This window comes from Amblyomma americanum, chromosome 8, assembly GCF_052857255.1.
Source record: "Amblyomma americanum isolate KBUSLIRL-KWMA chromosome 8, ASM5285725v1, whole genome shotgun sequence".
NCBI lineage: Eukaryota > Metazoa > Arthropoda > Arachnida > Ixodida > Ixodidae > Amblyomma > Amblyomma americanum.
The window spans coordinates 92,518,367-92,545,317 of record NC_135504.1 but is presented as its reverse complement, the minus strand read 5'-3'; the positions used below and the strand labels follow the sequence as shown (position 1 = coordinate 92,545,317).

At 44.0% G+C, this 26,951-nt stretch overlaps 1 protein-coding gene across 1 annotated transcript in view; it reads right to left on the bottom strand.

Annotated features, from left to right (window-relative positions):
* Positions 1-3,169: 3,169 nt before the first annotated feature.
* Positions 3,170-26,951, bottom strand: part of LOC144102610 (uncharacterized) — a 50,996-nt gene continuing 27,214 nt past the window's right edge. The window contains exons 6-8 of the mRNA XM_077635836.1: positions 15,948-16,142; positions 6,946-7,077; positions 3,170-3,334 (exon numbers count right to left, since the gene is read on the bottom strand). Of these exons, the coding sequence (XP_077491962.1) occupies positions 3,170-3,334; positions 6,946-7,077; positions 15,948-16,142 (492 nt within the window). The remainder of the gene's footprint in view (positions 3,335-6,945; positions 7,078-15,947; positions 16,143-26,951) is intronic.

Genomic DNA, 26,951 nt, shown 5'->3' with positions numbered 1-26,951 from the left:
ACAGCTAATGCTGAATTTCAAAGGCCCGTAGTTTTGTTCCAAAAATGAAAGAGTGTGAAATTGCGGTAGTTGCGCCATAACACAACAGCCTGTACTCAGTGTCGAAGGTCCACAGGAAACTGTGAGGGACGGAAACTTAACACGCGCCTACATGGGCACAGACTTCAAAGTGACAGGAAGGCCAGAATACAACCTGCTCTCAACAATCACCTCGTCTTACTTTCTCGTTGGCGCCCAGTGAATCTTCACGGTAGGTTAATTCCAGGTGTTCTTGGTGAGTTACAACTCCCATTATTCTCTCACGTTATGTGGACTAATCTCACGGGCAAACCAAGAGGGGAATATTCTCAGTCGCCGCGGCGATCGTCGACCGTGAAGGCCACATTTATAACCCCACATTCCTTACGCGCAGTGCAGTATACAAAAACGATGTATTCTCCAAATTGACCTCTTCGCATCTCCTCTTTCCGCTGCTCTCGAGACCACAAACACGAGCTTAAAGGACGGTGAACATTGGGTCACGAAGCAGATCAAGAACAAACTGAAATTACGTTTAGGGTCCTATACAGAGCCCTTGTTTGCAATAATATAGCGTCGGAAATAAGGATGGCTATAGTACCAGTGCAACTTTAAGAGTTCGATGTTCGGCTATTTGGATTTGCGACAAATTATACATTTTTTGCGCAATCAGAACAAGGACACTCGTGTCGTGTTTGTCTATGTTGTTCCTGTCCCTGCCCTGGTTGCGTAAAAAATGTGGAATTTACCAGTGCAAATCTGTGAAAATGCCGGCGTCCCTAGTGGGCAGGCTCTGCGAGTAATGCCGCCGCCGTTCAAAAGCGCCGCCAACTACCAATACAACTCCTTCCATCCTCTACAAGGCCTGAACCCAATAGAAGCCCACTCCACAACGGAACTAAAATCCGTTCGTGAAGGACAATTAAAAAAAGTCAGCGAAAGCCAACTGCCTTAGGGACGCATTGCGCATTAGCCACCTCCATACAACAAGATTTCCTCTAGCGGCGGGACTTCCTACCTGCTCACCGAACCGTTACCCTTTGAAGCTCCACCGATGTTCCAGGTTCCTCCACCTTAAGCAAAAATCTGTCGCCTGTGTGAAGTCTCGGCTTAGAGTGAACGCATTCATTAAAGTTAAAGGCTTGCTATTCGTGAGGCTCTCAATTCACCAGGGAAGTCTAAGACCGGTCGTGACCCATGGTTGCCCTCTCCACATGAAGGCCCTCTGTGGTGACAAGGAAGGACGGCCTTCGAGGAGTGAAACGGAGAGGAGATAAATTTGACACACTGATAGGCAGTGGGCAAAAAAATGTAAGCACTTGTGTTCACGCTAGAATGAAAGTCAGAAGCAAGCAAGCAGGCTCTGTTTCGTCTTATGCAGAAATGAATGAAGGAATGAATGAGTGAATGAACGAAATGTGTCTATTTAATGCGGCACATTAAGTAATGGCTAATCAGCTTGACACACGTGTCTTCTTTGGGAGCCACTCTCCGCAGGAGGCGTTAACGGTGCTCATACTCAGCCACTCCGGTGGCGAGGTACAGCACTTCAGGTAGTAATGACGAATTTTTCCCAGTTGCCAGCACCCTCACAGCCCTTCGGGTGGCGCTAGAGGTCATGCACCAGAGAAGGCATGCCAGGCCCGAACCAGTCCGCTCTTTAATTAAGCACGACTTCAAAAAACGTTCCAAATTTTGGAAATGCTACGGCTTTCGGTTCGCAGTTGTCCTTTGAAAAGGAACCTTTTTTTCTATTTGCCATGGACGTTCTTCAACAGAGGAAACAGGGGTGCGTTGGTCTGCCACCGGTGCTGTCCGGCCGGCGTAGTCAGATGCCAAAGTGTGCGAACTGCCGAAATTGCTCGGTGGCGTGTAAGGAAATCATGCCTGCTTCCCGCAAACAACGAAGGGCCTTTTCGCTGTCGCCGCAGCTTTCGCTGTTGCTGCGTGAGTCAATGCCTTGACGAAGAATCTGTGTTGACATGTCTGCTGTCAACTCACGAGAGAGGCAACGTGAAATCTGACCAGTCTGGAGGTGCCATATCTAGGAGAAAGCAAATTAATTGTAGCCACTATATCCAACCGGTATCGCAGAATTTCGTATCTAGTTTCATGGTCACCGAATCTTTTTTTTATTCTTTCGCGGCACGCGAGGATCATTGTTTACAAAATCCGCTTACAGGGCGAACGTTTTAGACACGAACATCTCTCGATCCAGAACAACATCCACAGAGCTTCTAGTTTTTATTGCTTTCGGCCGATCAGCAACAGAGCCTCCGTACCCAATCCTTTTTGCTGGGGCAGGGAGGCCGCTTCTTATGACAACACGAGGACGAAAAAAAACACACGCTTAAATCGAGAATTGAGTAACGTAATAACCCGAGTATGTTACTTGCCGCAAAGCTGGAAACTGTAATATGGTTAAGGATGATATCAGCGTGGCAGGAAAGACGACGTCAGCCGCGCACATACAAGAAGGCAGCCTCTTTAGAGTTTGCTCGAGAAAGCAGCAATCGACGGTTATTCTTTTTTATACAAGTGCGCCTCCAGAATCATGCATGAATCCTGCACGAAAAAACAGTGTGGAGACCCCTGACACTCAAATCATCAGGCTTGCGAGCTGCACACCAATATTAGAAGCGCAGCAACATAACTCTCTTGTAGATTTCTGCACTCAAGATGAAAAAAAGCAGCGATGCACAGAGAGCCTGCCGAGTTAAGTTTAATAACCGCATTCGTGTGGAGTCTACTCATTTACTAAGCACTATAGCGCATGATTTTGACGTGCTTGGATCTGCGTTGGCAAAGTAGACTGCTTTTCCCCCAATCCCTCCTTTGAAGATAAAGGAATTACTGAGGTTACTTTTGGAATGCCCGTTTAAACAGAAAACGACCGAGACCGCAGTAATGCACTGCCTTACGCTAACATCAGGGGAAGTCGCCATGCTTCTTTCATGTCAGTCTGCGCACATCAGTCTATTGACTCATCACGAAACGTGAAAGAGGCGAAATAAGACACAATGAGCCCATTGAGTGCGCAAAGTTTTACTGTTGAATGGTGAACGTTAATAATCTCTGCCTGAATCTAGGCCACTATGAGGAGTAGAAGGTAAGTACTGTGGAAGCGCTCTTGTGCGCTGAGCACTGTCTTCTAGCGTGCGATGAAGAAATCGTGCACGTCGCGCAGCAGCTTTACGCGCTCGTAGGAGCCAGCGATTGTCAGCTCGGGGCACACCCTTGGCGAGCTGTCATAGTCGATGCTGTATGCTGCAAGCCCGTACTTGATTGTCACAGAACTGTGCTTGGACTCGTATGCCTGCAAAACGTGAACCTCAAGATAAAAACTTTTTCGAAAAACGAATCGGCATGAAGCGCGCACTAATCTGCGCAAAACACAGTGCCTAAGAAACAGGGCGGAACACGCTGAAGTGCTGCCGATTTTAAAATCTAGACCTATAATGTTCTTTCTCCTCAACGTGAAATAACCAATAAAACACCGTGGCTGGGTTTTAATTCACCATTTCTTATCTCGATGTAGTCGGAGCGAGTTATGAAAATCGCTGGATAAAGAACATCAAGGATTTTCAGAGAAGGCGCTCTAGGCGTAATTATGCGAAGAGGCGTTTGAATTTCGTGACGAAAAGCGCAGAAAGCGGCAAGGACCAAGCACAAGACGACGGGTAGCACAAAAACGGCATACACGCAATGGCCCTTCTGTCTTCACCTTTTCGCTTTTCGAGATTTTCAGCAACAAACCAGGCGCTGTTCGCATTAACTGTTCGCATTAACTCAGTTACCTCTTCTCCATCGAACAAGGTTGTTCAAGAATAGCTCTTTTTTTGGCATTTGTAACGATACAGTGCCTCGTATAACTATTGTTGCCAAATTTGGTCGTTTCATGTTCGGAAAACGCCTATATAACACACGGTGTTTATGCGCCATTTGAAAATTGCAAAATACGTTTCGTATGAATGGATGGGTACGAACTAAGAAAGTTGATTTAACAAGGAACAAGGAAGAGTATGGAATTGTTGAGCACCATGTTTTAAAGTTGATGAAAAATCTCAGAGTGCATAAACTCCGGAGGGAAGACCATGCCATCGATGAGATTGTACACAGCACCACTTTGACAATTAGAGACTGCGTTTAAATTGAAGCAGAACACAGGAGGAGAAGCTTTGGCTCACAGTTACAGAGCATATTTTGTTGCACACATGAATCATTCTATTTCTGACGATGTGACTATGCCAGAGGAATTAGCAAGGTACATCTAAGAGTTCAAAAACTTTATCGTCGGCTCCTTGTGCTCAATTGCCGAGAGGGCAAATCACATTTTCGTGCTCAAAAGAAAATAAATGGTTCAAGTGAAAGTTCTTAAGGGACCTGAGGGAATGGAGATCAACGCACTTGTATCCTAACCTTGTGTAGTAGTAACAGTACCGCCGTGCTCTCATAGTAATCGAATGTTCATGGCCTAAAAATATTGCCACGAAATAAAAGGCAGCTGCACAGAAGAGGATAGCGCTCACTGCCCCATCTCCTCAGTCGCGAACTCTTGGCGGTGTTGTACAGCCGAGGCTTTTTGCCAACAAAACGCTACTCTCATTGACTAACTCACAACAGCATATATATTATTCGGAGAAGGGCAGACCGGGACTCGCTTTTTATTTGAGGGCAGTAAGGTTCCGATCTAGCGCAGCACATCATTAGCTGCGGCATGAAAGCTTTCACTAGTATAGTTCGGTGATATATGGAACTTTAAGCAACACATACTTTCGCTGTTAAGGTATTTATACATGCCGTGTTCGGCATAAATCCATGAGCATGGAGAAAAGCAGAAATGAGAGGCTGTACTAGGAGATCATCATCAACCTCTACGAAAGCCTTCCTGATCAGTTGGTTGGCTTGAGTGTAAGGTAGCCTTGACTCTTAGCAATTACTTTAGTGAACGCCTTGTAGGCAAAGGAGAGTAAGTTGTTCGGTCAATAATTTTTCATGCCCTCGACATAGCCTTTCTTATGACTTAAGATGATGTTAATGCTGTTTCAAGCTTCCGATTTGGTCCAGGCTCTAAGGCGTCGAGCAAAGAAGGTGGCTAGTTTTGTTAGCACAAACTTCCCGCCGTCCTTCTACATATCTGCTGTTACCTGATCCTCCCCTGTTGATTTCCCCTTTGTATTGCCACTAAGATTTTCTTTACTTCCTCTTTCGTTAATGGCGGGAGGTCTCATTCTTGTGCGCTACTGCCTCTCATTAACGTCCTAAATAAATAAACCACTTTATAGAATTGCGTAGTAATCTTCGGCTACTTTAAGTAATTTATCCTTATTGCTACTTACGTTGCCCATATGGTCTCTTAATGCGTAAGTCTGATTTTTGCCGTCACGTAGCTTTCTCTTTACCTTTTATAGCATGCTCGATTCTCTCCACATTAAACTTCCTTATGTTGGCTAATTTGCGCTCATTTATTAGCTTTGATAGCTCTGCCAGTTGTATTCTTTCTGCGGTGTTAGTGGCTTTAATGCTTCCGCGTTTGTTAAACAGATATTTCGTCTTCTGAGATAGCTTGCCGGTCTCCTGTCTAACTACTCTGCCGCCTAATATTACCGCGTACTCCGTAATGACAGCTGTGAGATTTTCGTTTATTACCTGTACATTAAGGTCGGCGTCCTCAATTAGAGCCATATATCTGTTCTTCAGCGATATCCGGCATTCCTCTACTTTCCCTCCTGCCGCTAACTCGTTGACGGGCTTCTCCTAACATAGCTTCTTCCGTTCCCTCTTGAAGTCTAAGCTAATTCCAGGCCTTACGATAATGTGGTAGGAACAACGCGCCTTTCCGACGACCTCTATATCCTTCACAATGCCTGGGTGCGCGTGCTATGCCTGGGTGCGCGCGCTTTGCAAAATCTATTTCACTTTAGCCCCTCCATTGGGGCTCTTCCAGGTCCATTTCCTGTTCTCCCGTTTGCGAAAGAACGTATTCTTGATCTGTAAATTATTTCTCTCCGAGAACTCTACTAATAACTCCCACTTACTTATCCAAGAGCTTATGCCACAGTCGCCCAAGCCATTATCTCCTGATTGCTTCTTGCTTACCTAGACATTGAAGAGGCATCAGTATAGTTTAGTGTTTTTTTTTACCTCTCACAGTGCCAATTTGAGGTCCTAATAGAAGCTTTCTACCTCTCGCTATCGCTACAGGATTCCTCTGTGTTGCCAACTATACTCTGATTTATGAGGAACCCCGCACCCAATTCTGGTCTATTCGCTAATTTAGTGTAGCATAGTATGTGCTCGCCCTTTAGGACTGTACGCACCCCCCCCCCCCCCCCTTTGTCCTCGTAAACTCACTAAACCTTACGAGATCCCACTTAATGCCAGGTAGTCCCTAGAACAGTACTGCTAGCCTAGCGTCATTGGATAAGGTTCTAGCGATAAACGTTGATATTTTCAGTTTCCAATGGCGACCTGTCCGCTGCCCGAGATTTTTAGCCCACTCCGCTGCGTCACATGTCTGACCGCCGCCTTGGTCAGTTGCTCTGCAGCCGCTGGGTAATGAGGGCCGAAGGTTAATTTGTGTAACCATACAGAAGGTTGTGACCAAGTACTACACCAAGCTTGCCTAATCTTGTTAGGTGCGAAATTGCTTTGTTTGGGGTAGCCACCGAAGTAGGCCCGCCGCAGGACTGCTTATGCATTATTCCATTGATTCGCGGATTTTTTAAAAGAATTGTTTTGGAGATTTGCGCAGCACCGGAATTCAATCTCTGGACCTCTTGTACGCGAGGCGGATGTACTACCTCTACGCCATCGCTGCGTTCCTGCGTACGAGATTGGCTGCATCAAATACACGCAATTTTGTATGGGGTGGAGGCTGCAACGGGAATAATGGTTTCGTAATCGGGACAAACGAACAATGCTTACCTTGGCCTGTAGCGCCCGTTTACTGTCAAACGTCATTGTTTGTCTTTCTCTTTGGTTGTATGTCAATGACACAAGCAAGTCGCTGTAATAGCGGTAGTTGTCCCAATCGCGGTCTCCGAAACCCGGGCACATCTATAAATTTCAAAAAACGGTTTCAAGCGGAGTCAGAATAAGATACGGAAGGATCTCGAAAACGCGATTCAGTGATATGACATCCGGATTTGCAAACAATTAAGCCGATACCCAGTGTTCGAGACGTTTATAAGAACGGAGATTTGTTGCATACAAATTAATTGGCTTTTGCATTTGTTTTTAAGAAATGCAATTTCTATTCAAAGTGATGCAACGGCTCGAATTCACCTGCACCGCCACTGCCGTCAAAGACCAAAAATTGAAAGAAATAGTGGCAGTAGCGAGAAACTGCAGCAGTGCAGATCTCTTTCACCTGCCACTGCTGATAACCTGCGGCTTTCAAGGCAAATGTTGCCAGAACGTAGTTAGTACTAGTACCTCTCCGTCAATAACCGTATAAAGCATACATACTGCTTACTCAGTGCAGGTGAAAATGTACGGCGCAGTACGTGCCATGAGTGTGACTTCCAACCTAAGCTCGGCAAAGCGGACACACCTGGTTATAAGGCGCAAGTTAGCCAGTACTACAGACGTTATAGATCATATTCAGACTGTCAATCAGGAAATGGAGAAATGCGCAGAATATAACAAGCCTTTATATATAACCTTCATTGATTACGAGAAAGTATTCGACTCAGTGCAAACATCAGCAGTCATACAGGCATTGCGGAATCAGGGTGTAGGAGAGCCTTATGTCAAAATACTAGAATATATGGTTTGGTTTGGTTTATGGGGGTTTAACGTCCCAAAGCGACTCAGGCTATGAGGGACGCCGTAGTGAAGGACTCCGGAAATTTCGACCACCTGGGGTTCTTTAACGTGCACCGACATCGCACAGCACACGGGCCTCTAGAATTCCGCCTCCATCGAAATTCGACCGCCGCGGCCGGGATCGAACCCGCGTCTTTCGGGCCGGCAGCCGAGTGCCATAACCACTCAGCCACCGCGGCGGCTATACTAGAATATATATATATATATATATATATATATATATATATATATATATATATATATATATATATATATATATATATATATATATATGCCAAGCCCACAGTGTTTGTTTGGTCTATTATGTGACTGTTTACATGTGATCAGGTTATTGCTACTAACATCCGGAGACATAGAGCTAAATCCTGGTCCTACTTCTGATTCAGAGTCTGAGACACAGTTAAACAACCAATTACTTAAGAAAATTTTGAAAGAGCAAACAAAGACTAATAAGACTCTGGCTTCGCTGACTAGTAATCTGAAACAGGTAGAATCGACAGTCGAGAATATTCAAACCAGGATTACCAAAATTGAGAAAGAACTGTGCCGAATTGAGAATTGTGAGCAAAGGTTGCAGAAAGTGGACGAAGCTTGCAATAACACGAACAAACTAGTTCTTGAGTTAACCAAAAAGGTAGATGATCTCGAAAACAGAAGTCGTCGCAACAATATCGTAATATATGGAGTAAAGGAAGATGCAGAGGAGGACTCAGTAGAACTGGAGCGGAAAGTTAACGAAGAAATTTTTAAAAAGATTCTAGGTGTTGAAGTAAACTCAATAGAGCGTATTCACCGAATTGGCCTAAAACATGCACAGCGACATCGTCCGATCATTTTGAGGTTTTTTAACTACGTAGACAAAACAAAGGTTATGTCATCCTGCTTCAAATTAAAGGACACAAAAGTAGCTATATCGGAAGATTTTTCAAAAAACATTCGAGATATTCGTGCAAAATTATGGCGTTCAGCGGCCGAAGAAAAGAACAATGGTTCTAAGGTTTCCCTTCGTTTCGATAAGCTCAAAGTTGATGACAGGCTGTACGTATGGGACGCAACGCGCAATCGCAGAATAGAGTTGTCCAAATCATCTGCGCCTGCCCAACCCGAAACTTCCTCTCATCGACCCACACGTGCGAACACGCGTAAGCTAGATAACAAATGACGGGAATCCGTCAAGACGCTACGGCTTGTTTCGTTGAACGCACGCAGTGTACTGAATAAGATCCAGAGCCTTGAAGATATAATTCTGACCTATCAACCACACGTCCTAGGGGTAACTGAAACCTGGCTGCATTCCGATGTGCAAAATTCAGAAATAATGCCTCCTTCGTACACGCTTATCCGTAAGGACAGAGGATCAAGGGGTGGCGGAGTCGCAATTGCAATAAAGAATAACATTAAATTCACACGCTTAAACGGCATCAGTGATCATGAAAGCATATGGTGCAAAATAAAGTTTTTTGGAAAAACTATATTACTAGGAGGGGTCTATCGGCCTCCGAATGCTCCTCAGGAATACTTAGATTCCTTATATGATTATTTGCTGCAAAATACAAATTCGCGTTCCAACATCCTTATAACAGGAGATTTTAACCTTCCAGGAATTAACTGGTGCAGCCTTTCACATGACGGCAAAGATTCCAAAAATGCTGAGTCATTACTACTAACTGCATTTACGTTTTCGTTAACCCAGTTGGTTTTGGATGCTACAAGAATTTCCAGCTCTGCTGTACTTGACCTTGCGTTTGCAAGTAGCTCGCTTCCAGACTGCTCAGTCAGTGTCAAGGACGGTATATCTGATCATCAGTTACTTGTTCTTGAGTGTCCTATTTCTGGCTTGCGATCGTATGTCAAACCTTCTGACACATTTGTAAGAGACTATACGCATGCTGATGATGACGGAATTATTAGTTGTATTGAATCTTTATTCCCTTCCTTTAATGAGACAAATGACGTTAATGTACTGTGGACAAAGTTTAAAGACATAGTCATGCACTGTGAAAGCACCTACGTGCCTTTGAAGAAAAAGCGCATCAACAGGGAGTACCCGTGGATGGATCGTAATCTGATACATCAGAAACGCAAAATAAAACGCTCTCGAAAACGGGGTGACAGGAAACAACTTGCAAGTCTAGTACGCACTTTCAAAGATAAAGTGCGTGCTGCAAGAGATCAGTTCTTTTCTTCCACATTGACTTCTTTCATGTCAGAGCAACCAAGGAAATTCTGGCAATATTTATCTAAAGATAAAAGCGGCATCACAGAGATCAGAACATCTGGCACAGGCATTGACGATCCTTTGACCATTGCTAATGAATTTAGCGCCTTTTTTCAATCGGTCTTTACCATAAACGCATCGCACGCGCACTTGCAACCTTACACGCTTCGTAATCCGATGCCCGAAGTAGACTTAAGCAAAAACGGCATCCTTAGTCTTTTACGTAATCTAGACATAAAAAAGTCATCAGGTCCGGACAAAATATCTAATGTTTTCCTTAACAGATACGCAATCTGGGTAGCAGAGTACTTATATGTAATATATAAAACATCGTTAGAATCCTGTGTGATACCAGATGACTGGCGCCTTGCAAGGATAGTTCCGATTCACAAATCTGGATCCCCTCTAGAACTAAATAATTACAAACCAGTTTCCTTAACATCCACAACTTGTAAACTGCTAGAACATATTTTATTTAAAGCGATTATAACACATTTAGAGAATAACCATTTACTTCATGCAAATCAACATGGATTTAGGGCTGGTTTATCCACAATAACACAGTTAGCTGAGATAACGGATGATTTTATGAATGAGCTGAATATGAGGGGTCAAATCGATGCAGTGTTTCTGGACTTTTCCAAAGCGTTCGATGTAGTTCCGCATGCCGATTTAGTAACTAAACTGCTCTCAATGGGCATTGAACGCAATATCATCCGTTGGATAGAATGTTATTTGTCCTCAAGAAAACAATACGTTGCTGTTAAAGACTGCGTTTCTAGTACACTGAAAGTGCACTCAGGGGTGCCACAGGGGTCAGTCCTCGGTCCCTTGTTGTTCTTAGTTTATATCAATGACATCTATTTATCTGTTCAATCGCCTGTGAAGATCCGGTTGTTTGCGGACGATTGTGTTATTTATACTAATGTAAATCATCACTCCGACCAAGTAAGACTTAATGACGCGTTGCACTCAATTAGCGTATGGTGTGAAACATGGGGACTGAAGCTAAACACTTTGAAGACGGCAGCTATTACATTTACCAACAAGAAAGAACCCTTAGATTTTGCTTATATTATTAATAATTCTTATATTCATAAAACCCAGCGAGTGAAGTATTTAGGTGTTACACTCACAAGCAATTTAAGTTGGGAACCCCATATAGAAAACGTTTGCAGCAACGCTCTAAAAAAGCTGGCATTTTTGAAACGGAAATTGCGCCGTACTTCATCAATCGTTAAGTTAACAGCATACAAAGCTCTTGTCAGACCAAAATTAGAATATGCGGATTTAATCTGGAGCCCTCATCAAAAATATTTGATCAAGAAAATAGAAAGAGTGCAAAATTTAGCTTTGCGGTTTATATACTACACATACTCGCGTTTTTCAAGCGTGTCCGTTCTTCGCGACAGGGCGAAATTGAAAAAACTAGTTCATCGCAGAATTGTATCTCGCATCAAATTTTTATATCAGCTGTACCATGGTCACTACAAAATAGCGCGTGAATGTTATTTACCCGAGCCCCCCATGCGCTCTGCTCGTACAAACCACAACAAAACAATTAAGCAACCATTAAGTAACCTTACCATCCATCAATATTCTCTTTTTCCCCATGCAATTTCACTATGGAATAAATTACCCGAAGAAGTAGTTAACGCTAATTCAATAGAATCGTTCGTTCAGCTTTCAAATAACCTTTTCTTTGACCTCTAAAATTGCCGCAATGAGAGCAGTTTCTTTTGCGTCACGCTTTTTCATTGTTATTTTGTTTACGTTTCTGTTACGTATAGTGTTACAATGATGTATGTACATGTTTATTGTGTTCTTAATTGCTAATTGGCAATGGCAATTTACGTGTTGTATGTACCCACTCCTGCTTGGGCCCGAATAGGGCCTGCAGTATTTGTAAATAAATATATATATATATATATATATATATATATATATATATATATATATATATATATATATATATAATCAAAAATTGAGGAAACATATATATATATATATATATATATATATATATATATAATCAAAAATTGAGGAAACATAATAGGATTTATTTCACGACATTTCGGCTGGAGGACCAGCCGAAACGACGTGAATTAAATCCTGTTATGTTTCTTCAATTTTTGGTGATTTTATACTATATTGACCAAATCAGCTGCCAAGAAATATATATATATATATATATATATATATATATATATAGCTACTGCACAGCTACCATAGTCCTCCATAAAGTAAGCGATAAAATTCCAATAAGGAAGAGCGTCAGGCAAGGAGACACGATCTCGCCAATGCTATTCACCGCCTGTTTACAGGAGCTGTTCCGAAGCCTGGATTGGGAACAGTTAGCAGTAAGAGTCAATGTAGGATACCTAATAAACTGTGACTCGCTGATGACATTGCCCTGCTGAGTCACTAAGGAGGTGAACTGCAAATCATGACCAATGAGTTAGACAGGCAGAGCAGAATGGTGGGTTTAAAACTTAAAACGCAGAAAACGAAAGTAATCGTCAACAGTATAGCAAGGAAACAGCAGTTCACAATGAACAGCGAGGTGATGGAAGTGGTAAAGGAATACGCCTAATTATTGCAGGTAGGGACAGCTGATCCGGATTATGTGAGGGAAATAACTAGAAGGATAAGAATGGGGTGGAGCGCCAATGACAGGATCTCTCAGATCATGGATGACAGTTTATCAATATCCCTCAAGAGAAAAGTGTACAACAGCTGTATTTTACCGGTACTCACATATAGGGAAGAAACGTGGAGGCTAACGAAAAGAGTTCAGCCCAAGTTAAGGACAATGCAGCGAGCCATGGAAAGAGAAATGATAGGTGTAACGCTAAGAGACCGGAAGCGAGCAGAGTGGGTGAAGGAAAAAACGGGGGTAATAACATTGTAGTCGACATCAAGAGGAAGAAATGGGCTTGGGCAGGGCATGTGATGCGAAGGCAAGGCAACCACTGGTCCTTAAGGGTAATAGAGTGGATTCCAAGCGAAGGCAACCGTAGCAGTTGGCGGCAGAAAGTTAGGTGGGCGGATGAGATGAAGAAGCCTGCAGGCATAGGGTAGGTGCAGCTGGCAAAATACAGGGTTAACTGGAGAGACATGACAGAGGCCTTTGCCCTGCAGTGGGTGCAGTCGGGCCGGTGATGATGATGACAGACGTTACAGAGAAAGAAGCTGCTATTTTCATTACATGAGTGAAGCGAAGCAATGTCTGCTACTGCTTCAAGCCAACTGCCATCTTTCCTCGCTAACTATTCTCAAGCCCGCATAGACAATATAACCCCTCGAGGCATGCTAAAAAACCGTGGCTGAATGCAAATACCCATTGCCACTAAGTATCTACCATATAAGTTCACTGACTCGTTTGCCAAGTACTCTCCTGACGGGGATTGTGTCATCTAATGCATAAATTCCACAGCATAACTCTGAAACGATGGCATCACAACCGAAACCGGGCTTAAAATAAGAATGTCCAACCAAACAGCCCTAAGACATTAAAAGAAATATGCTACCCACTAGAAACAAGTATGCAACGAAGGTGAAAATAAATGTTACTAGATAAAGCAGGCAGCTCTTCGCCCAGCCCTCCGCGTCCTATTTAGGGTGTCATGAATATAATGAGTTTATATTCGACACAGAAATGATTCAAGTTATGCGTTTAAGACAGATTTCACCGGTTAATGTCCAATATAAAGCAGGGACCTGGGATCCGTTCTGATTATTACTCAAGCCACTATGTGCTTCGGTGCTTGAAAACCAAGTGCGAAACAAAAGTCGTTGAATAGCATGGCGGACACGTTTGCGGATTCAGAAATGCCTCAGTTTTTTTACGTTCTTCATAACGGCTATTTTTAACTATTCAGTTTTTTCGAGCACGAACTTACACCAATCTCCCAATTGAACGTTCCGCTAACAGCAGTTAGACATTGCCGATTGAGAAAAAAACCACCAAAAAGGGGGTAAAGCAGTCAAACTCATTGCTGCACATGCACAACGGTATTCAGAGAAAAGTATCAAACGGAACAAAGTTGCGGCGCGAGTGGTGACCACACGATCGCAGTTCGTGTTTTGTAGACGTCGCTTTGCTAGCAGATGATTTTGAATACAACTGCAGGCATGGTACCGAGAAAACGAATTATAACTCAGTGTAAAAAAGAATTTCTCTCTCATCCTCTCCATCAAAGAGTGACATGAAAAGGTGGGCCTTAATCATCGTCACAGTCGTCATCGTCAGCCTGACTATGCCCACTGCTGGACAAATGCCTTTCTCATATCTTGTGCTTGGCACATGGCGGCCTCAGCTGCCCATGTGCCATTAAACACAACAGAACGCCTTTCTCATATTTACCGATTAGCCCTGTTCTGTGCCAACCGCGGCCACCTTATCCTCATAAACTTCTTAATCTCACTAGCACAAATAACTTCGTGCTGCTCCTCCTAGGCTGGCCTTGTCCCGGAATGCAGTCCGTTACCCTTAACCGCCATCGGTCCCCTTGCCTTCGCACTGCATGGCCCTTCCCAAGCTCAATTGAGTGTCTTAATTCAAGTGCGTTTGTTCTCTGACGCACTTAGCTATCTTCCTGTCCCTAAGAATGAAATCTATACACTTTTTCCCCACGTGCCTGATTCGGCTTCCTTCCGCCAATGCAGCCGTAGCGAAACCCACAAAAATCCGTATGCAACTTTTGCGACTATTTAGAGGGTTCTGCTTTTCTAGACAATAGATTGTAACGCAATTCAAATCTCCAGCTCTGGCTAATTTAGAGAATTTTCTTAGCACTGAAGTTCAGAACAAGTAGTAAAGCAGCGGCAAGAACCTGCTGACGAACAGACTACTTTGTTTTTTTGTAATATTCTTAATCCACGGTTCTATTCTTTACCTTCATCTCGGAAACAATATTGATACATATTCATGCTAAAAAACTTGGCCACGAGCTTTTGGGACTTCTGAAAGTTCCTTTTCCATCCAGTGCTGTTCAGTGGTGTTTCGGTAATTGTTTCAAAACTTCATAACATTCCATTACTGCAATCAAAATCGTTTTTGAATAAACTCCTTGAAACCGTTCCACACTTGCAAGAAGTCAATGGTACAGCCTATACTCGGTTTCATACATCAGGTACAACGCTGTGAACGGTAAGGAGGTAGTGCGCATGAAAAATTAAGGAAGACCGTGACAGTGCGCATTTCTTTTCAGAAGTGTTCTAGGAATCGAAAGACGCACCGACTGTTGCACCTTTTGGCCGACCCTTCCCCTGCGCCTCGAGGGAAGGGAGAAACGTAGGACTGAAATATGAGAGAGATGGGGATCTTTAACGTGCACTCACATCACGCAGCACACGGGAACCTTTTGCGCTTTGCATCCGCCGCGGTGGCTCAGTGGTTAGTGCGCTCGTCTACTGTGCCGGAGTACCCAGGTTAAAACCCGACCGCGCCGGTTGCGTTTCGATGGCAGCGAAACGTTGTAAGTGCCCGTGTGCGGTGCGATGTCGGTGCACGTTAAAGATCCCCTGGTGGTCGAAAGTGCTCCGGAGCCCTCCTCTATGGCATCTCTTTCTCTGTTTCTTCTTTCACTCCCGCCTTCGTCCGCCCCCTTACGCCGCGGTTCAGGTGTCCGCCGAGATAAACACTTACTCGCATTTTCCTTTTCCCAAAAAACAGTTTTCATTACAAACAGTTTAAAGTGGAAACCATGTTGGTTGCAATAAGGGTGCCCAATAGCGCTGTGAAAACGGCTCTGAGAAGAGAATTGTACTGCACTTCAAAAAATAAAATCAAACACTGTGAAGCTCCTTTTACAATTTGAATATGATTATGGTTTCAGGATGCGCTATGAACGCTGTTTCAATACCCACACGCACTTACTTCTGCCGGGGAGCGGCGCTGCTCGTACTGACTCTGAATGCATGGCATAAACGGGCCAGCACCACCCGTGCCGCTGGTAGTCATGGCCGTGTGATTAACATAGTAGTACAGCCGAGCTGCCAGGTCGAAAGAGAGCACCAGATAAGGAAAGCTGCTGGCCTGGGCGATGTGTTTTACAAGGTCGATTGAGTCGTTCTGCGAAACACCACGTGAAAATTAAACTGAAGTGAGAGAAGCGCTCAATGCAGTGCAGCTTCATTCATGTAATATTTTCTTTTTCAGAAATTTTCAGCCGAGCACTGAAATGGAGAACTGGAAAAAGACACTTTAAAGGCAGTACAAAGAGCAGTACGAAAATTAAGCGACGCTGTTTGCTTAAGTTGCTACGAGCGGTTTCGGCAAATTACTGCGGTCAATCTTCGACAGATCTGATGCGACAGTTGTTTGGGCTGCCCGCAGAACATTACTAGAATGGGAAAAGGCGGTTGCATTTCCGGTCGCCTCCTACACTTTCATCTCTACCATTTCTCTGTGCTAGTCTTTAAGGTGGACGCGGATGCAGCGCTGTGTCTGGGGACGAGTTTTGTTCACGACGCCACTTCACAAGCAATACGTGATACTGCACGGCTTTCCTTTTAATATCATGTTCGCGGCGACGATCTTTCCGTTAGGTTATATATAACGGATTGCAAGGTGAAGTTTTTCTTTTGTTCGAAGACTCTAAGGTCCACTGTTAGCATATTTTCGAGAAAATATATCAGTCTTACTAAGCTCACAAGAGCCTCAGTCAATATTATTCCGTGGCATTAATTTAAATGCCAACTTAGCTCTCTTGCACTTAATAGGGCACTTTCACTGAATAAAACTTGTGCGCTTCATTGCGAAGCACTCATCTTATCAATTTTTTTTCAATTGTGCGGTGTAGTAGAGAAACGAACTCGCTGAAAGCAACATAGCAAATTTCTGCAACTTGGCCTTTGATGATCGCAACTGATAGCACGAGTAATGAACAACATACTGTACAACAAATCTAGGACAAAATCTGGAAAATGTTCATACCGCCGCAGGAGAAAAGTGGCCCAGGTATATGTATTTTGAGTTTAAGTTGAACATTTATTTTATGGGTACAGAACACCACTCCTCAAAGTGAGATTAGCAACAAAAAAAAACGAAAGCCGACATGAATATCTCTCCCGAATGTTGCGAACTCTTGACTTCATAGCACTTTATGAAAAGGGACATGACAAGTATAATTGGAGAAGTATGCAAAATTTTCCGAGTTCCGTAGGGCGACTGCCAACAACATGAAGCCTTTTTCGCTCGGCTACAGGTTATACTTTACGTTTTTAGTCTTTGGCTCATGTTATCTCGGACAGAGGGGTATATACAGATGCCAAAGATGTAACAGGCCCCTCCTTCGGCTTCTGGACGCTTGAAAAGAAGGTTCCTATCATATATCGTAGGGGGGGGGGGGGGAGGCAGGGGGCAGGAAAGGGGGCGGGGAGGAGGTTTCAAACTCTGGAGACGCTGTGATGCCCCTTTTTAGTCAATTTATTGGGTAAATTCGTAGATAAAAGCACCTTTCCTGATTACGAGGAAGGGGCACGTGTGCTTACAATTTATAAGTATTAGCCACGGAACTTAGTTTTTACCTGCCGACCTGTATCACTGGCAAGTATTACCTGTGAAACATTGAAACACATGTGATGCACAAGCATTATGGCTCAGGTTAATATATATTTATCGCTTATATCCAAACAAGGCAATTTTCGGCATGATATTTGTAGTGTTTCTAATATTTTTCATGGTTTAGGGTGTTTGAACGTCCAAAAGCGACTCAGGCTATGAGGGACGTCTTAGTGAAGGGCTCCGGAAATTTCGACTACCTGGGGTTCTTTAACTTGCACTGCCATCGCACAGTAGACGGGCCTTTGGAATTGCGCCTCCATCGAGATTCGGCTTCCTAAGTCGGGACCGAACCCGCGTCTTTCGCGTCAGCATTCAAGCGCCATAACCACTGAGCCACCGCGGCGGCTTGTTAAGGATACCCATGAGGCCGTAGACCATGGTAGTAGGATAGACTACATTGTAAAAAAATTTTAAAGGCCTTTTGATGAAGTAAATCATGCGCTGTTGTGTCACAATATCTGCCACCTCAGAAATGATGAGAATGAATTACCTTTTATTTAGAATTGATAAGCCTCAGGAAGCAATTCGTAAGTACAAATGTTGTGTCATCCGACGTATCTGACATATCCTCACGTGTTTGGCACAGTTTACCATAGATACCACAATTATTTTGCATCTAATCAGTGCCATATCGAACTCTGTTACCTCATTCATGTGCTAATTCTTCAACGATTGTGTTGTACACAGAGAAACGAAAAATGTGCGCGATTATGCTCACCTGCTAGATGACAACAAAATACAGCATGAAACGGGGGAATGACAGATGAAATTCAATTACTTTAGAAAAGCTTTATGCGCATATTCCCAAAAATAAATTTTCAAATAAAAGCTACATCATGAATTGGTATGCACACCAATCTGTTACTGAATGCAAGTACCTTGGAGACACTCCACCATCTGAGATATGCCGGAATTGCAAAGTGGATTTTATAAAAGCGAAGTTGTGTGAGGAGGAAGAGTAAAGACCTTTATTGACTCCAAGAACTGGGTCATGTGAGGTAGGTCAGCTAGGAGAAGTGGAAGGCGGTGGGCCCTCAGGCCGCTCTATGTGGACGAAAGTGCTGGGGCTTCGGCGACCACCATGGCCCAGCGCACGATCCGGGTTTGATCTTCGGCCCGTGTAGCTGGCAAAGCAGCCTCCCATCGCTCCTGTCTCTCAAAGGGGGGAGTAGGGTTGTTAGGGCAATTATTATAGGAATCAAGTCTGTTCACGGGATCGAGCTGAAACAATGGCGTGAAGCGTCACCTGGATGATTTAGGGAATTATTGTAATGGGACTGCATAGTGCTCATTTGTAATCAACGTCAAACAACCTGCTGGGCCTGGAAAAGGGATTTATGAGAGGGAGGGTAGCTGGTGTGAGAATTGCGGTAGTGTAAATTAATTCCATGGTACGTGAGTAGGCGTTCACGTGCGCTTCGAGAGGAAAATAGACTGTCCGCTGCACGGTTGACGAGTGCTCGGGCATGTCCATGGGCGGCTGTATTTCCGCGGTTTACACAGTGCGCTGGAACCCATTGGGTGGTATCAAGGCGTTGGGAAGGCGGGATGAATTGGAGGATGCGGTGAGCGGGTGCGTGGAATCAGCGCATAGCGAAGTTACGAATCGCCGTCTTTGAGTCTGAGGAAATATATTTAGCCTTAGTGTGAACAGTTGCCAGAGGAATGGCGGTTTCTTCCGTCTCGATTGGTTGAGGTCGAGTGCGGCGCAACAAAGGAGGTTGCGGGCGCTATCCGAGCTTTCCACAGCGAATGCAGGGCGGTGAGAGTATTCTGCCGCGTCTACATAAGCGGCACGGGTCGAAGGTGGGTAGCGCTTATGATGCACATTTGCCGTGGCTAGCCGATGGTCGTAATTGTGGGTGGGATTTGTATTTTTCGGTAAGAGTGGGATGCACAGACTGTCGGTATAGTCTGGGAGTGACGTCGTGGGGCGGGGGGGGGGGGGGTGCGGGGGCTTCAAGGCTAATTTTGAGGTATTAAAGGAGCGGCCTTCCTGGTTCTGACAGGGAAATACGATTATACTCTCTAATGAGGTGTGCTTCAACCATTCATCTTGAACTGTTCAGCCTTTTACACAGGCATCCAAAATATTTCCCTAGATGCCAATGACCTCCCGCACAAAATTACTTTATTCCGTTCACGAATGTAATTCCGCTGTGTGGAATCCACTGACGAAAAAAATCTTGACAAAAACAGGTCGTATAAAGTTCAAAGTTCAGCAGCGCGATATGTATCTGGCTGTTGCAACCTGTTTGCAATGAGACCCCATGTAAATCATGTATCGGTGCGGGAGTGTCTACAGAGACTACGAAAAAAATTGAGGCTGAAAATTTTTCTTATTATTTATAATACTCGGATTTAAATTTAACACTAAAAATATACCTTCCCCTCATATTGGAGAGCTTAGACTGTTGACCTTGTACACAAGGTGCACAATTTTAAGCTGTATACCGCCTTGTCTAAATATTTTTCCTTCCAAACCCTGTGAACGATTGGAATAATCTCGCCGCTGGCAGCTAATATTATCATGTCCAATAAATTTTTAGTAACCGAAAAGCATGAAATATTGAAGGCAATGGTCCATTCTTCTGATGTTTAGCAATATCTTTCGTTTGAAGTTTTTTCCACTGCTGGCATCCAGCAGTAAAGGCCGCCATAGAAAGGCAATTGTGAACGCTTTTGACTATAGTAAAAAATAGTAAATAGCAAGAAAAAATGCACTCCTACCGAGGGGAGATCTGCGAATATATGATTGTTAGAGGGAAATCTTCCAATGTATGAAAAATTGCGTTCATAAACTCTCTCCAGTTAAAAAATGCTTTTGTCCATAACTGTCAGGCATGAATTAAAAAAAGTTTGTAATAACTTTACAGATTTTTATGGTTTAGTTTGCGCGCTCGCTGACCTTTGACTTTGTGTTCTAATTCTTCTTGTATTGTGGTTCCTCTCCCTTTCCCTGTATTGTCAGACATGGCGCTGCGGGAGATAAACGAATGAAAAAATTCAGGGGGCACTTTGTTGACCTATAGTGCGGTGAGGCGAAAGCATTTAGAAGGGTGTGGCTGCTTGTGTCACTATTGTGTGTTTAAGATGTTAATAAGCGTACAATTGTTTGTGAATATTAAATGCTGGGGACACTGAAGGGCATTTGGGGCTCATCCGTCTCATTCGAGGCCTTTCTGCAAACACTCTCCAGCGTTCTAGACAAGAAGAACTACATACGCGTTGGCAGGAAGTAGCGTAGTCATTAGCACGCTCAGCTGTGGAACGGAAGGATGGTGGTTCGAATCGCATTGTGCACAAAGATTTTTTTTTTGTTATCGAGTTGAAGGGTGTGTCGCGGTGTACGGACGGACGGAAGGACACCGCGAGTATGAGCCATTAAAGGCTTTCGCCTTAATAAGTACGAAGTGTTCCTCTTTCCAAGATGACCTTTACGTCGGCGGGAAGCCGCCCGCGCAACAACTTTAAAAGCGCGATCCAAAGATAAGCTGCCAAGGCAGTTCACACTTTTTAAAGCGGTAAGGCTTGTATGCATAAAAAAGGCAGCTTCATCATACGATCTTTGAAGAGCTGTGGGAGAAATCGGGCGGCAGGGCAAGACGTAGACGAAAGACAAAACAACACGCTAGCTAAAGTGTGTGTTTTCTTTCTGTCGTCTACGTTTTTCGCGGCCGCGCCGTTCCTCCTAGAACATGTCGCACGAACTTGACCAAACCTTTACGATGAAAAGCTGGAGATTGTAGTAAAAACTCTGCTTGCACTATGCATTGATAAATATACTATAAACTCTCGTGACCGGTAGGCCAGCCTGATTCAGTTGAGTCGCAGACAGCTCGTAGCAATACAAAAAGCCACAGGATAGTTGAGAGATTCAGCGAGAGCATTAGACATATTAGTTTCTTTCCTCTATGACGGTTACCGTTCTCCCAGTTCTGCCCATGGCAACCACCGACCGAGAGTACATTCCTTCGCTCTCCTCATACGCTTTTACTTCCACGGTAACGAATCTGCTGATGAGGGCCACAGTAAAAAGTGGTAGGATTTTGGCGTACTTAAACCGCGTAGACGCGCGGAGTCATGCGTTTAGCCTGACCGGCTCGTAGTTTTGTTTTTCTGGGTTCTCGGCACGTTTCTCGACGATGTTAGACTCAGGTTAAGCTCTTATCGAGGTTTAACTGACGTCAGTTGAAAGTGCAGATGAGGACGTGCAATGCACAGCGCGACAGTGCGAAGCAGTTAAGCAGGAGGCGTGGTCGGCTACGGCATTAGCAAAGTGCTCTGATTCATTGGCTAATGAAGCTGATCTGTTCGCGTCGCAGCGGGTTCGAATCCAGTCGCGGCAATATTTATTCTATGTATTATTTATTTCACACTCGAAGAAACGTGGCGTCGCTGTTGCCAGGGGAGGCTTACAGCCGTAAGATCGGTTGACGAGGTTCGTGGTCGGGGTTTATGAGCGCAGTAGTGCTTCCGCTCTGATACCTTCAGGTTACGACCTTCGCTCTTGCCATTGTCACTTTCCGTGCTGACCACCACCCACCTCTGGTTTCGCATTCCCACGCTCCCGCCATACTCGCCTTTTAAAACGGGCGCTAACCGGAGGGCAGCTCCCTTGACATCCACCCATCGGTTCCGCATTCCTCACATACCCGTCCCACGAGAAGACTCTTCCGGCGGTAGCCACGCCATTCTTCCACCTTTGCCGTCTTTATTCCACGGTAGCCACCCTCTCGGTGCATGCTTGCCATGGAAACTAACCACCGGTCACGCCAACTGCGGGGACTACAAATACTACTCCACCGACGCGAAACCCAGGAACGGACGCTTAGCAGCTGGCGCTGTAAAATGACTAAACAGCTCCCGCGTTTTTTGTGCGGCAATTGAGGGGTGAGGGGTAAACGAACAGCGACTTGGTCAACATTTTGGTGAAATTTTCACGCAGAGAAATGCTACTAGTGTTCATGACCTATCAGTTTAGCGTTGATTCCTATTTGCGTTCGTGCATATGTTACTCGCGCCTCCAGAATAGTAAATTTGACCCTCTCTATAAAAAAAACTACATGAAGAAAAGATGAATTTAACGAAACAACTGCTATTCCCCTTGGAAGCTTCCGTAAGTGCCCACGTGCCTCATATCTGTATTTTCTCTAGCCAAAGCTTCCTGCAAATGAATATCAAGGACCTCCAGCACGCCTCACTGGCCTTTTCTAGCTTCGCATGTACGTGAATTTCTATGGCGTTCGAAATTACCGCACCGCATCGATGTCGCCAATTACGTAACCCACGTTCTCCAGCCTCCTCGCTGCTCACGGGCCACTACTGCCGCAATATGCTTTACTGGTTCCATACACAGCCTAGTGTCCGCTTCTGCACGGTGGTCGCACGGTTAAAACCAAGCGAACATGCTGCGTGCTGTGTTGTGTTGGGTTTTAAGGCGCATATGCAGCCTAGACCTTAACATTCCAAACACAAGTTTAAAAGTTTGTTGTAATAAACAGACTACAATTTATGAAATCAATATTTTGTTAAAGACAACTGCTCTCTTGAAAAACTTGACACGTGACAAATAAACAAACGCGTCTTCACCCAAGAGCACCATTGTGTGTAAAGGAATATGTTGATTGTAATTTGGAGCCTAATATATTTTTCTGAGTGTTTCAAGCCTTGTCAGCGAGAATAAGACGTGGTTTACTGTGAGTTCATATCCACATTTTTCAGATAGAGGTTTGTGTTGCCTCTGTACAAAAAATAATCCGTGAACTGTGTTTCCAATGCGAAGGCGACACAAGATAACATCTGTTAAACGTTCCTTATGCCTGTATGATGTCCATTCTACCAACATGAGCTTCATGCAGTTTGTTGTTTACATTATTGTCTCAGGTCGCTTGCTTGTATCCTACAATTAAGTGCGTATCAACTTCATGCTGCCGCTATGGGCCATGTTCATTTTCTTGATTTCACCGCTGAAAGGTAGTCAGGCACATGTGTCTGCTCTCTCATTTGCCTCTATCCCGACGTGGCTCGGAACCAATCAGAACCTTATCATGTGCCCTTGTGTTGTGATTTTTCTGCACTATGTCTAAAGCTTCGAACTAGGGCTTCAAATGCATTTATAGTATGCAGTACATGGAGTAGGCACAGTTAACCAGTGTACACTATGCTGTTTTCAATATTGAACCTCAATATTCTGGCTACAGCTACACACACCACATAACATTGAGCAGTGATGCCCAATTGGGCAGTCCTACTATTTCTCCATTTTCCTTTTACTGAAGCACTCACTATATTATTTGTTGATTTTGAGACATATGTGTAAACTTCTGTGAAGCAAGAATATCTTTCTTGAAGAGCAAGATACTCCTGAAGTATGCGTTCATATGGCGTTTGTTTTTACGAAAGTGTGTCAATGTCAGGTCAGAGACAGGGAAAGGCTTACCATGGCGGCAGTGTATCGTGTATTCGAGCTATTTGAGGTAGAACATCTAACATTCGTAACCCGTGAGATTTCTCTTCAAAACGTAGTAACAATCCTCTGATCGATTGGGGTATATTTCTGAAGCGTGCCTTGCAGGCGCGCTTTTTATGTGTTAACCGAGCCGTTTGTGTAGAGATTTTAAGGAGTTAACGCGCATCAGAATAGTTCTATTTGTGAGGAGCGGTTCATTTATTTACACGTAAAAACTAATTACGGTATGTTCTGCATGTGCCATTTGAGAGACGCAAAACTAGGTTTTGTACTGGTCCAGTCGTTTAAGGCAGGACGGTATCACTGACCCATTCTATGCACATCCATAATCTAAGGTAGAGCGTAGTACAGAGCGCAGAATTTCAGTGAGACATGTTATATCATATCCCCAGTGTTTTCGTGTGAGCATTTTGCAGAACCTCAGAGATCGGGACGTTTTCTTTTGAGAGTCTTTTGTGAGGTAGGAATGTGATATTTTGTTAAACATAATGCCTAAAAATTTATGCCATTTTCTTTAGTATAAGTGTAAGGTACCGTCGGCGTGTAGGCCTCGTTTCATAGAGAACAGAATATTGAGTTTTCTGTGTGCAGAAACGGAATCCATTTCTATCTGATCATGCCACTAGTTTGCTCATTGTGAAATGTATTAGCGCCCCGCAAATTGCCTCATTTCAGGCTATTTGAAGATCATCCAAATATACTGAATACATAATAGTGTTAAGCATCATTTTGACTGTGAAATTAATTTTTGTACGCAACAATAAAGTGTCGCTTAAAATAACACCTAAAACACTTCACTTTATGAAATGATGTTTCATGAGAAGGTTAATTGAGACTGTGTGCATGAAAAGGAACGGTTGGACAGCGAGTATTTAAGGCAATTTAACATCCCTCCGCGCAGGCCTTAATCTACTAGGTCGCGGATAATTCTGTATTTCCAGGTTCTGTCGCAAACCTTCTTCATATCAAAGAAGTTTGCAAGATAGTGTTTTCTTAGAATGATCGCTTCAGAGAATGTGTTTTCGAGTATAATAAGATGGTCGTTTGTAGAACATGCGTTTTTGAAACCGCACTGATGGATTTCAAGGAGCTAATGCAGTTGAAGCACAAACGTTGGCCTAATATTTAGAACAATTTCGAAATATTTGACCAGACAACAGGTAAGGTTTATGAATCTATAACTGCTAGATGTAAGCGGCTTCCCGGATTTCAGAAAAGGTACGACATTTGCCTTATTATAAGCATAAGGTATTTTTCCTGGCGTAAATATCTTCAAAAAATTCTAATAGCATCTCTACGGCAGGCTTGGAAAGATGGGCCAGCATTTCATAGTGCATTTCGTCGGGGAGTAGGGCAGTTTGTTTGCCTTCAAACAGTCCGCTATTGATTTCTTCAACAGAAATTAAACTATTGTATGGTTCATATGTGCTGCCGCTAGTGCGGAAGATGTTTAGCAGTCGTGTTTCTGTGTGTAAAAAATGGCTCTGCATACTGTGAAGAACTAGATACTTCAGCGACGTCTTCGTGTATACTTGCTTGAATGTTAGGAATTGTCAAAAGCGGTAAATGTGAATGGCAAATAGTTCCTGTTTAGCATATGAACCTGTTGCCACATTTGTTCCGACGTGGTTGAGTTGTTTATGGATGTCGCAGAATTTTTCCAGGATATCATTTCAGCTTTGCCACAGACATGCCATACTTTTCTGGCGCTTTTAAAAGCAAACGTTCTTACCTGCATTACCTGCATTTTTTGTTGTTTTTTTCTTGCTTCCTTGCATTCTTTCGTCCACGAAAATAGTGGTCCTGACACTTTTCCTGAGGACTGAGCGATGGCTAGGCTGATAGCGGCAAGGATACGAGTTGTGAATAGCTCGCTTAATCTATCGACGTTGATGTTTTCAGGAAATAATTCATGCAGACTGGCTTTTTCTGTAACTAATGCCAGGTCAGCTAAATTCAGCTTCCAACACCGTGGTTCGGTCAGGATGACTGCAGGTAAAGATGATAAAATGATAAAAACAGCAGGTGATCAATTAAATAGTGACTATCTTAAACAACACAATTAAAATCGCTAAAAACAGACGGCCAACTGAAAATTAAATCTAAATAGCTCATTTTCTCCGAGTGTGGGGGCGGCATGTAGGTTTACCAGGGAATAGCAAACAAACACTTCTGCATAAAATATGTCCTCTATAATTTGACATCTGGTATCTTTTTTCTCACTTCTAACCAAAAAAGAATATGGATTAAAATCGCCAACTACCAGACAAGGCTCTGGTCTCTAAGATGAGGCTCCAAGGTGTTTTCTTACTCTTGTGCGGTTGCACTGACATTTGGGTCAAGGTATAGAGATTCTACTGCAATGGTTATATATATAAGGTCAGCGGCTGCTATGCTACAGCTTCGAATTTAGCTGTTAGTTGGCGTTCACGAGGTGAGATACCACTTTGCACTATGATGGAGGCGTGTGCAGAAAGCCGCTCACATGAAAATTGGTTTCTGGGGAAAAGAAATGACGCAATATATGTCTCGCATCTCGGCGCACACCTGAACCGCGCCGCAAAGGATGGGATAAAGGAGGGAGTGAAAAAGAAAGGAAGAAAAAGGTGCCGTAGTGGAAGTTGGATGGTTGGTAACAACTTTAAGCTTCTGCAGAGCTTTAGCCGACGGGGCTTTAGGTCTTCCACGTGGGGACGTCGAGGCGTTGCCTCGCCGTCGCCTCGCGGGCCAACTGGACGGCCCTGAGTTGGTCACCGAGGCTGGGGCTGCGCAACGCAGCGGCCGTCCGCGGCGGGAGGGTTCCGGAGTTAGCACTGTGCGGGCTTTTGTTACAGCTCCAGAGC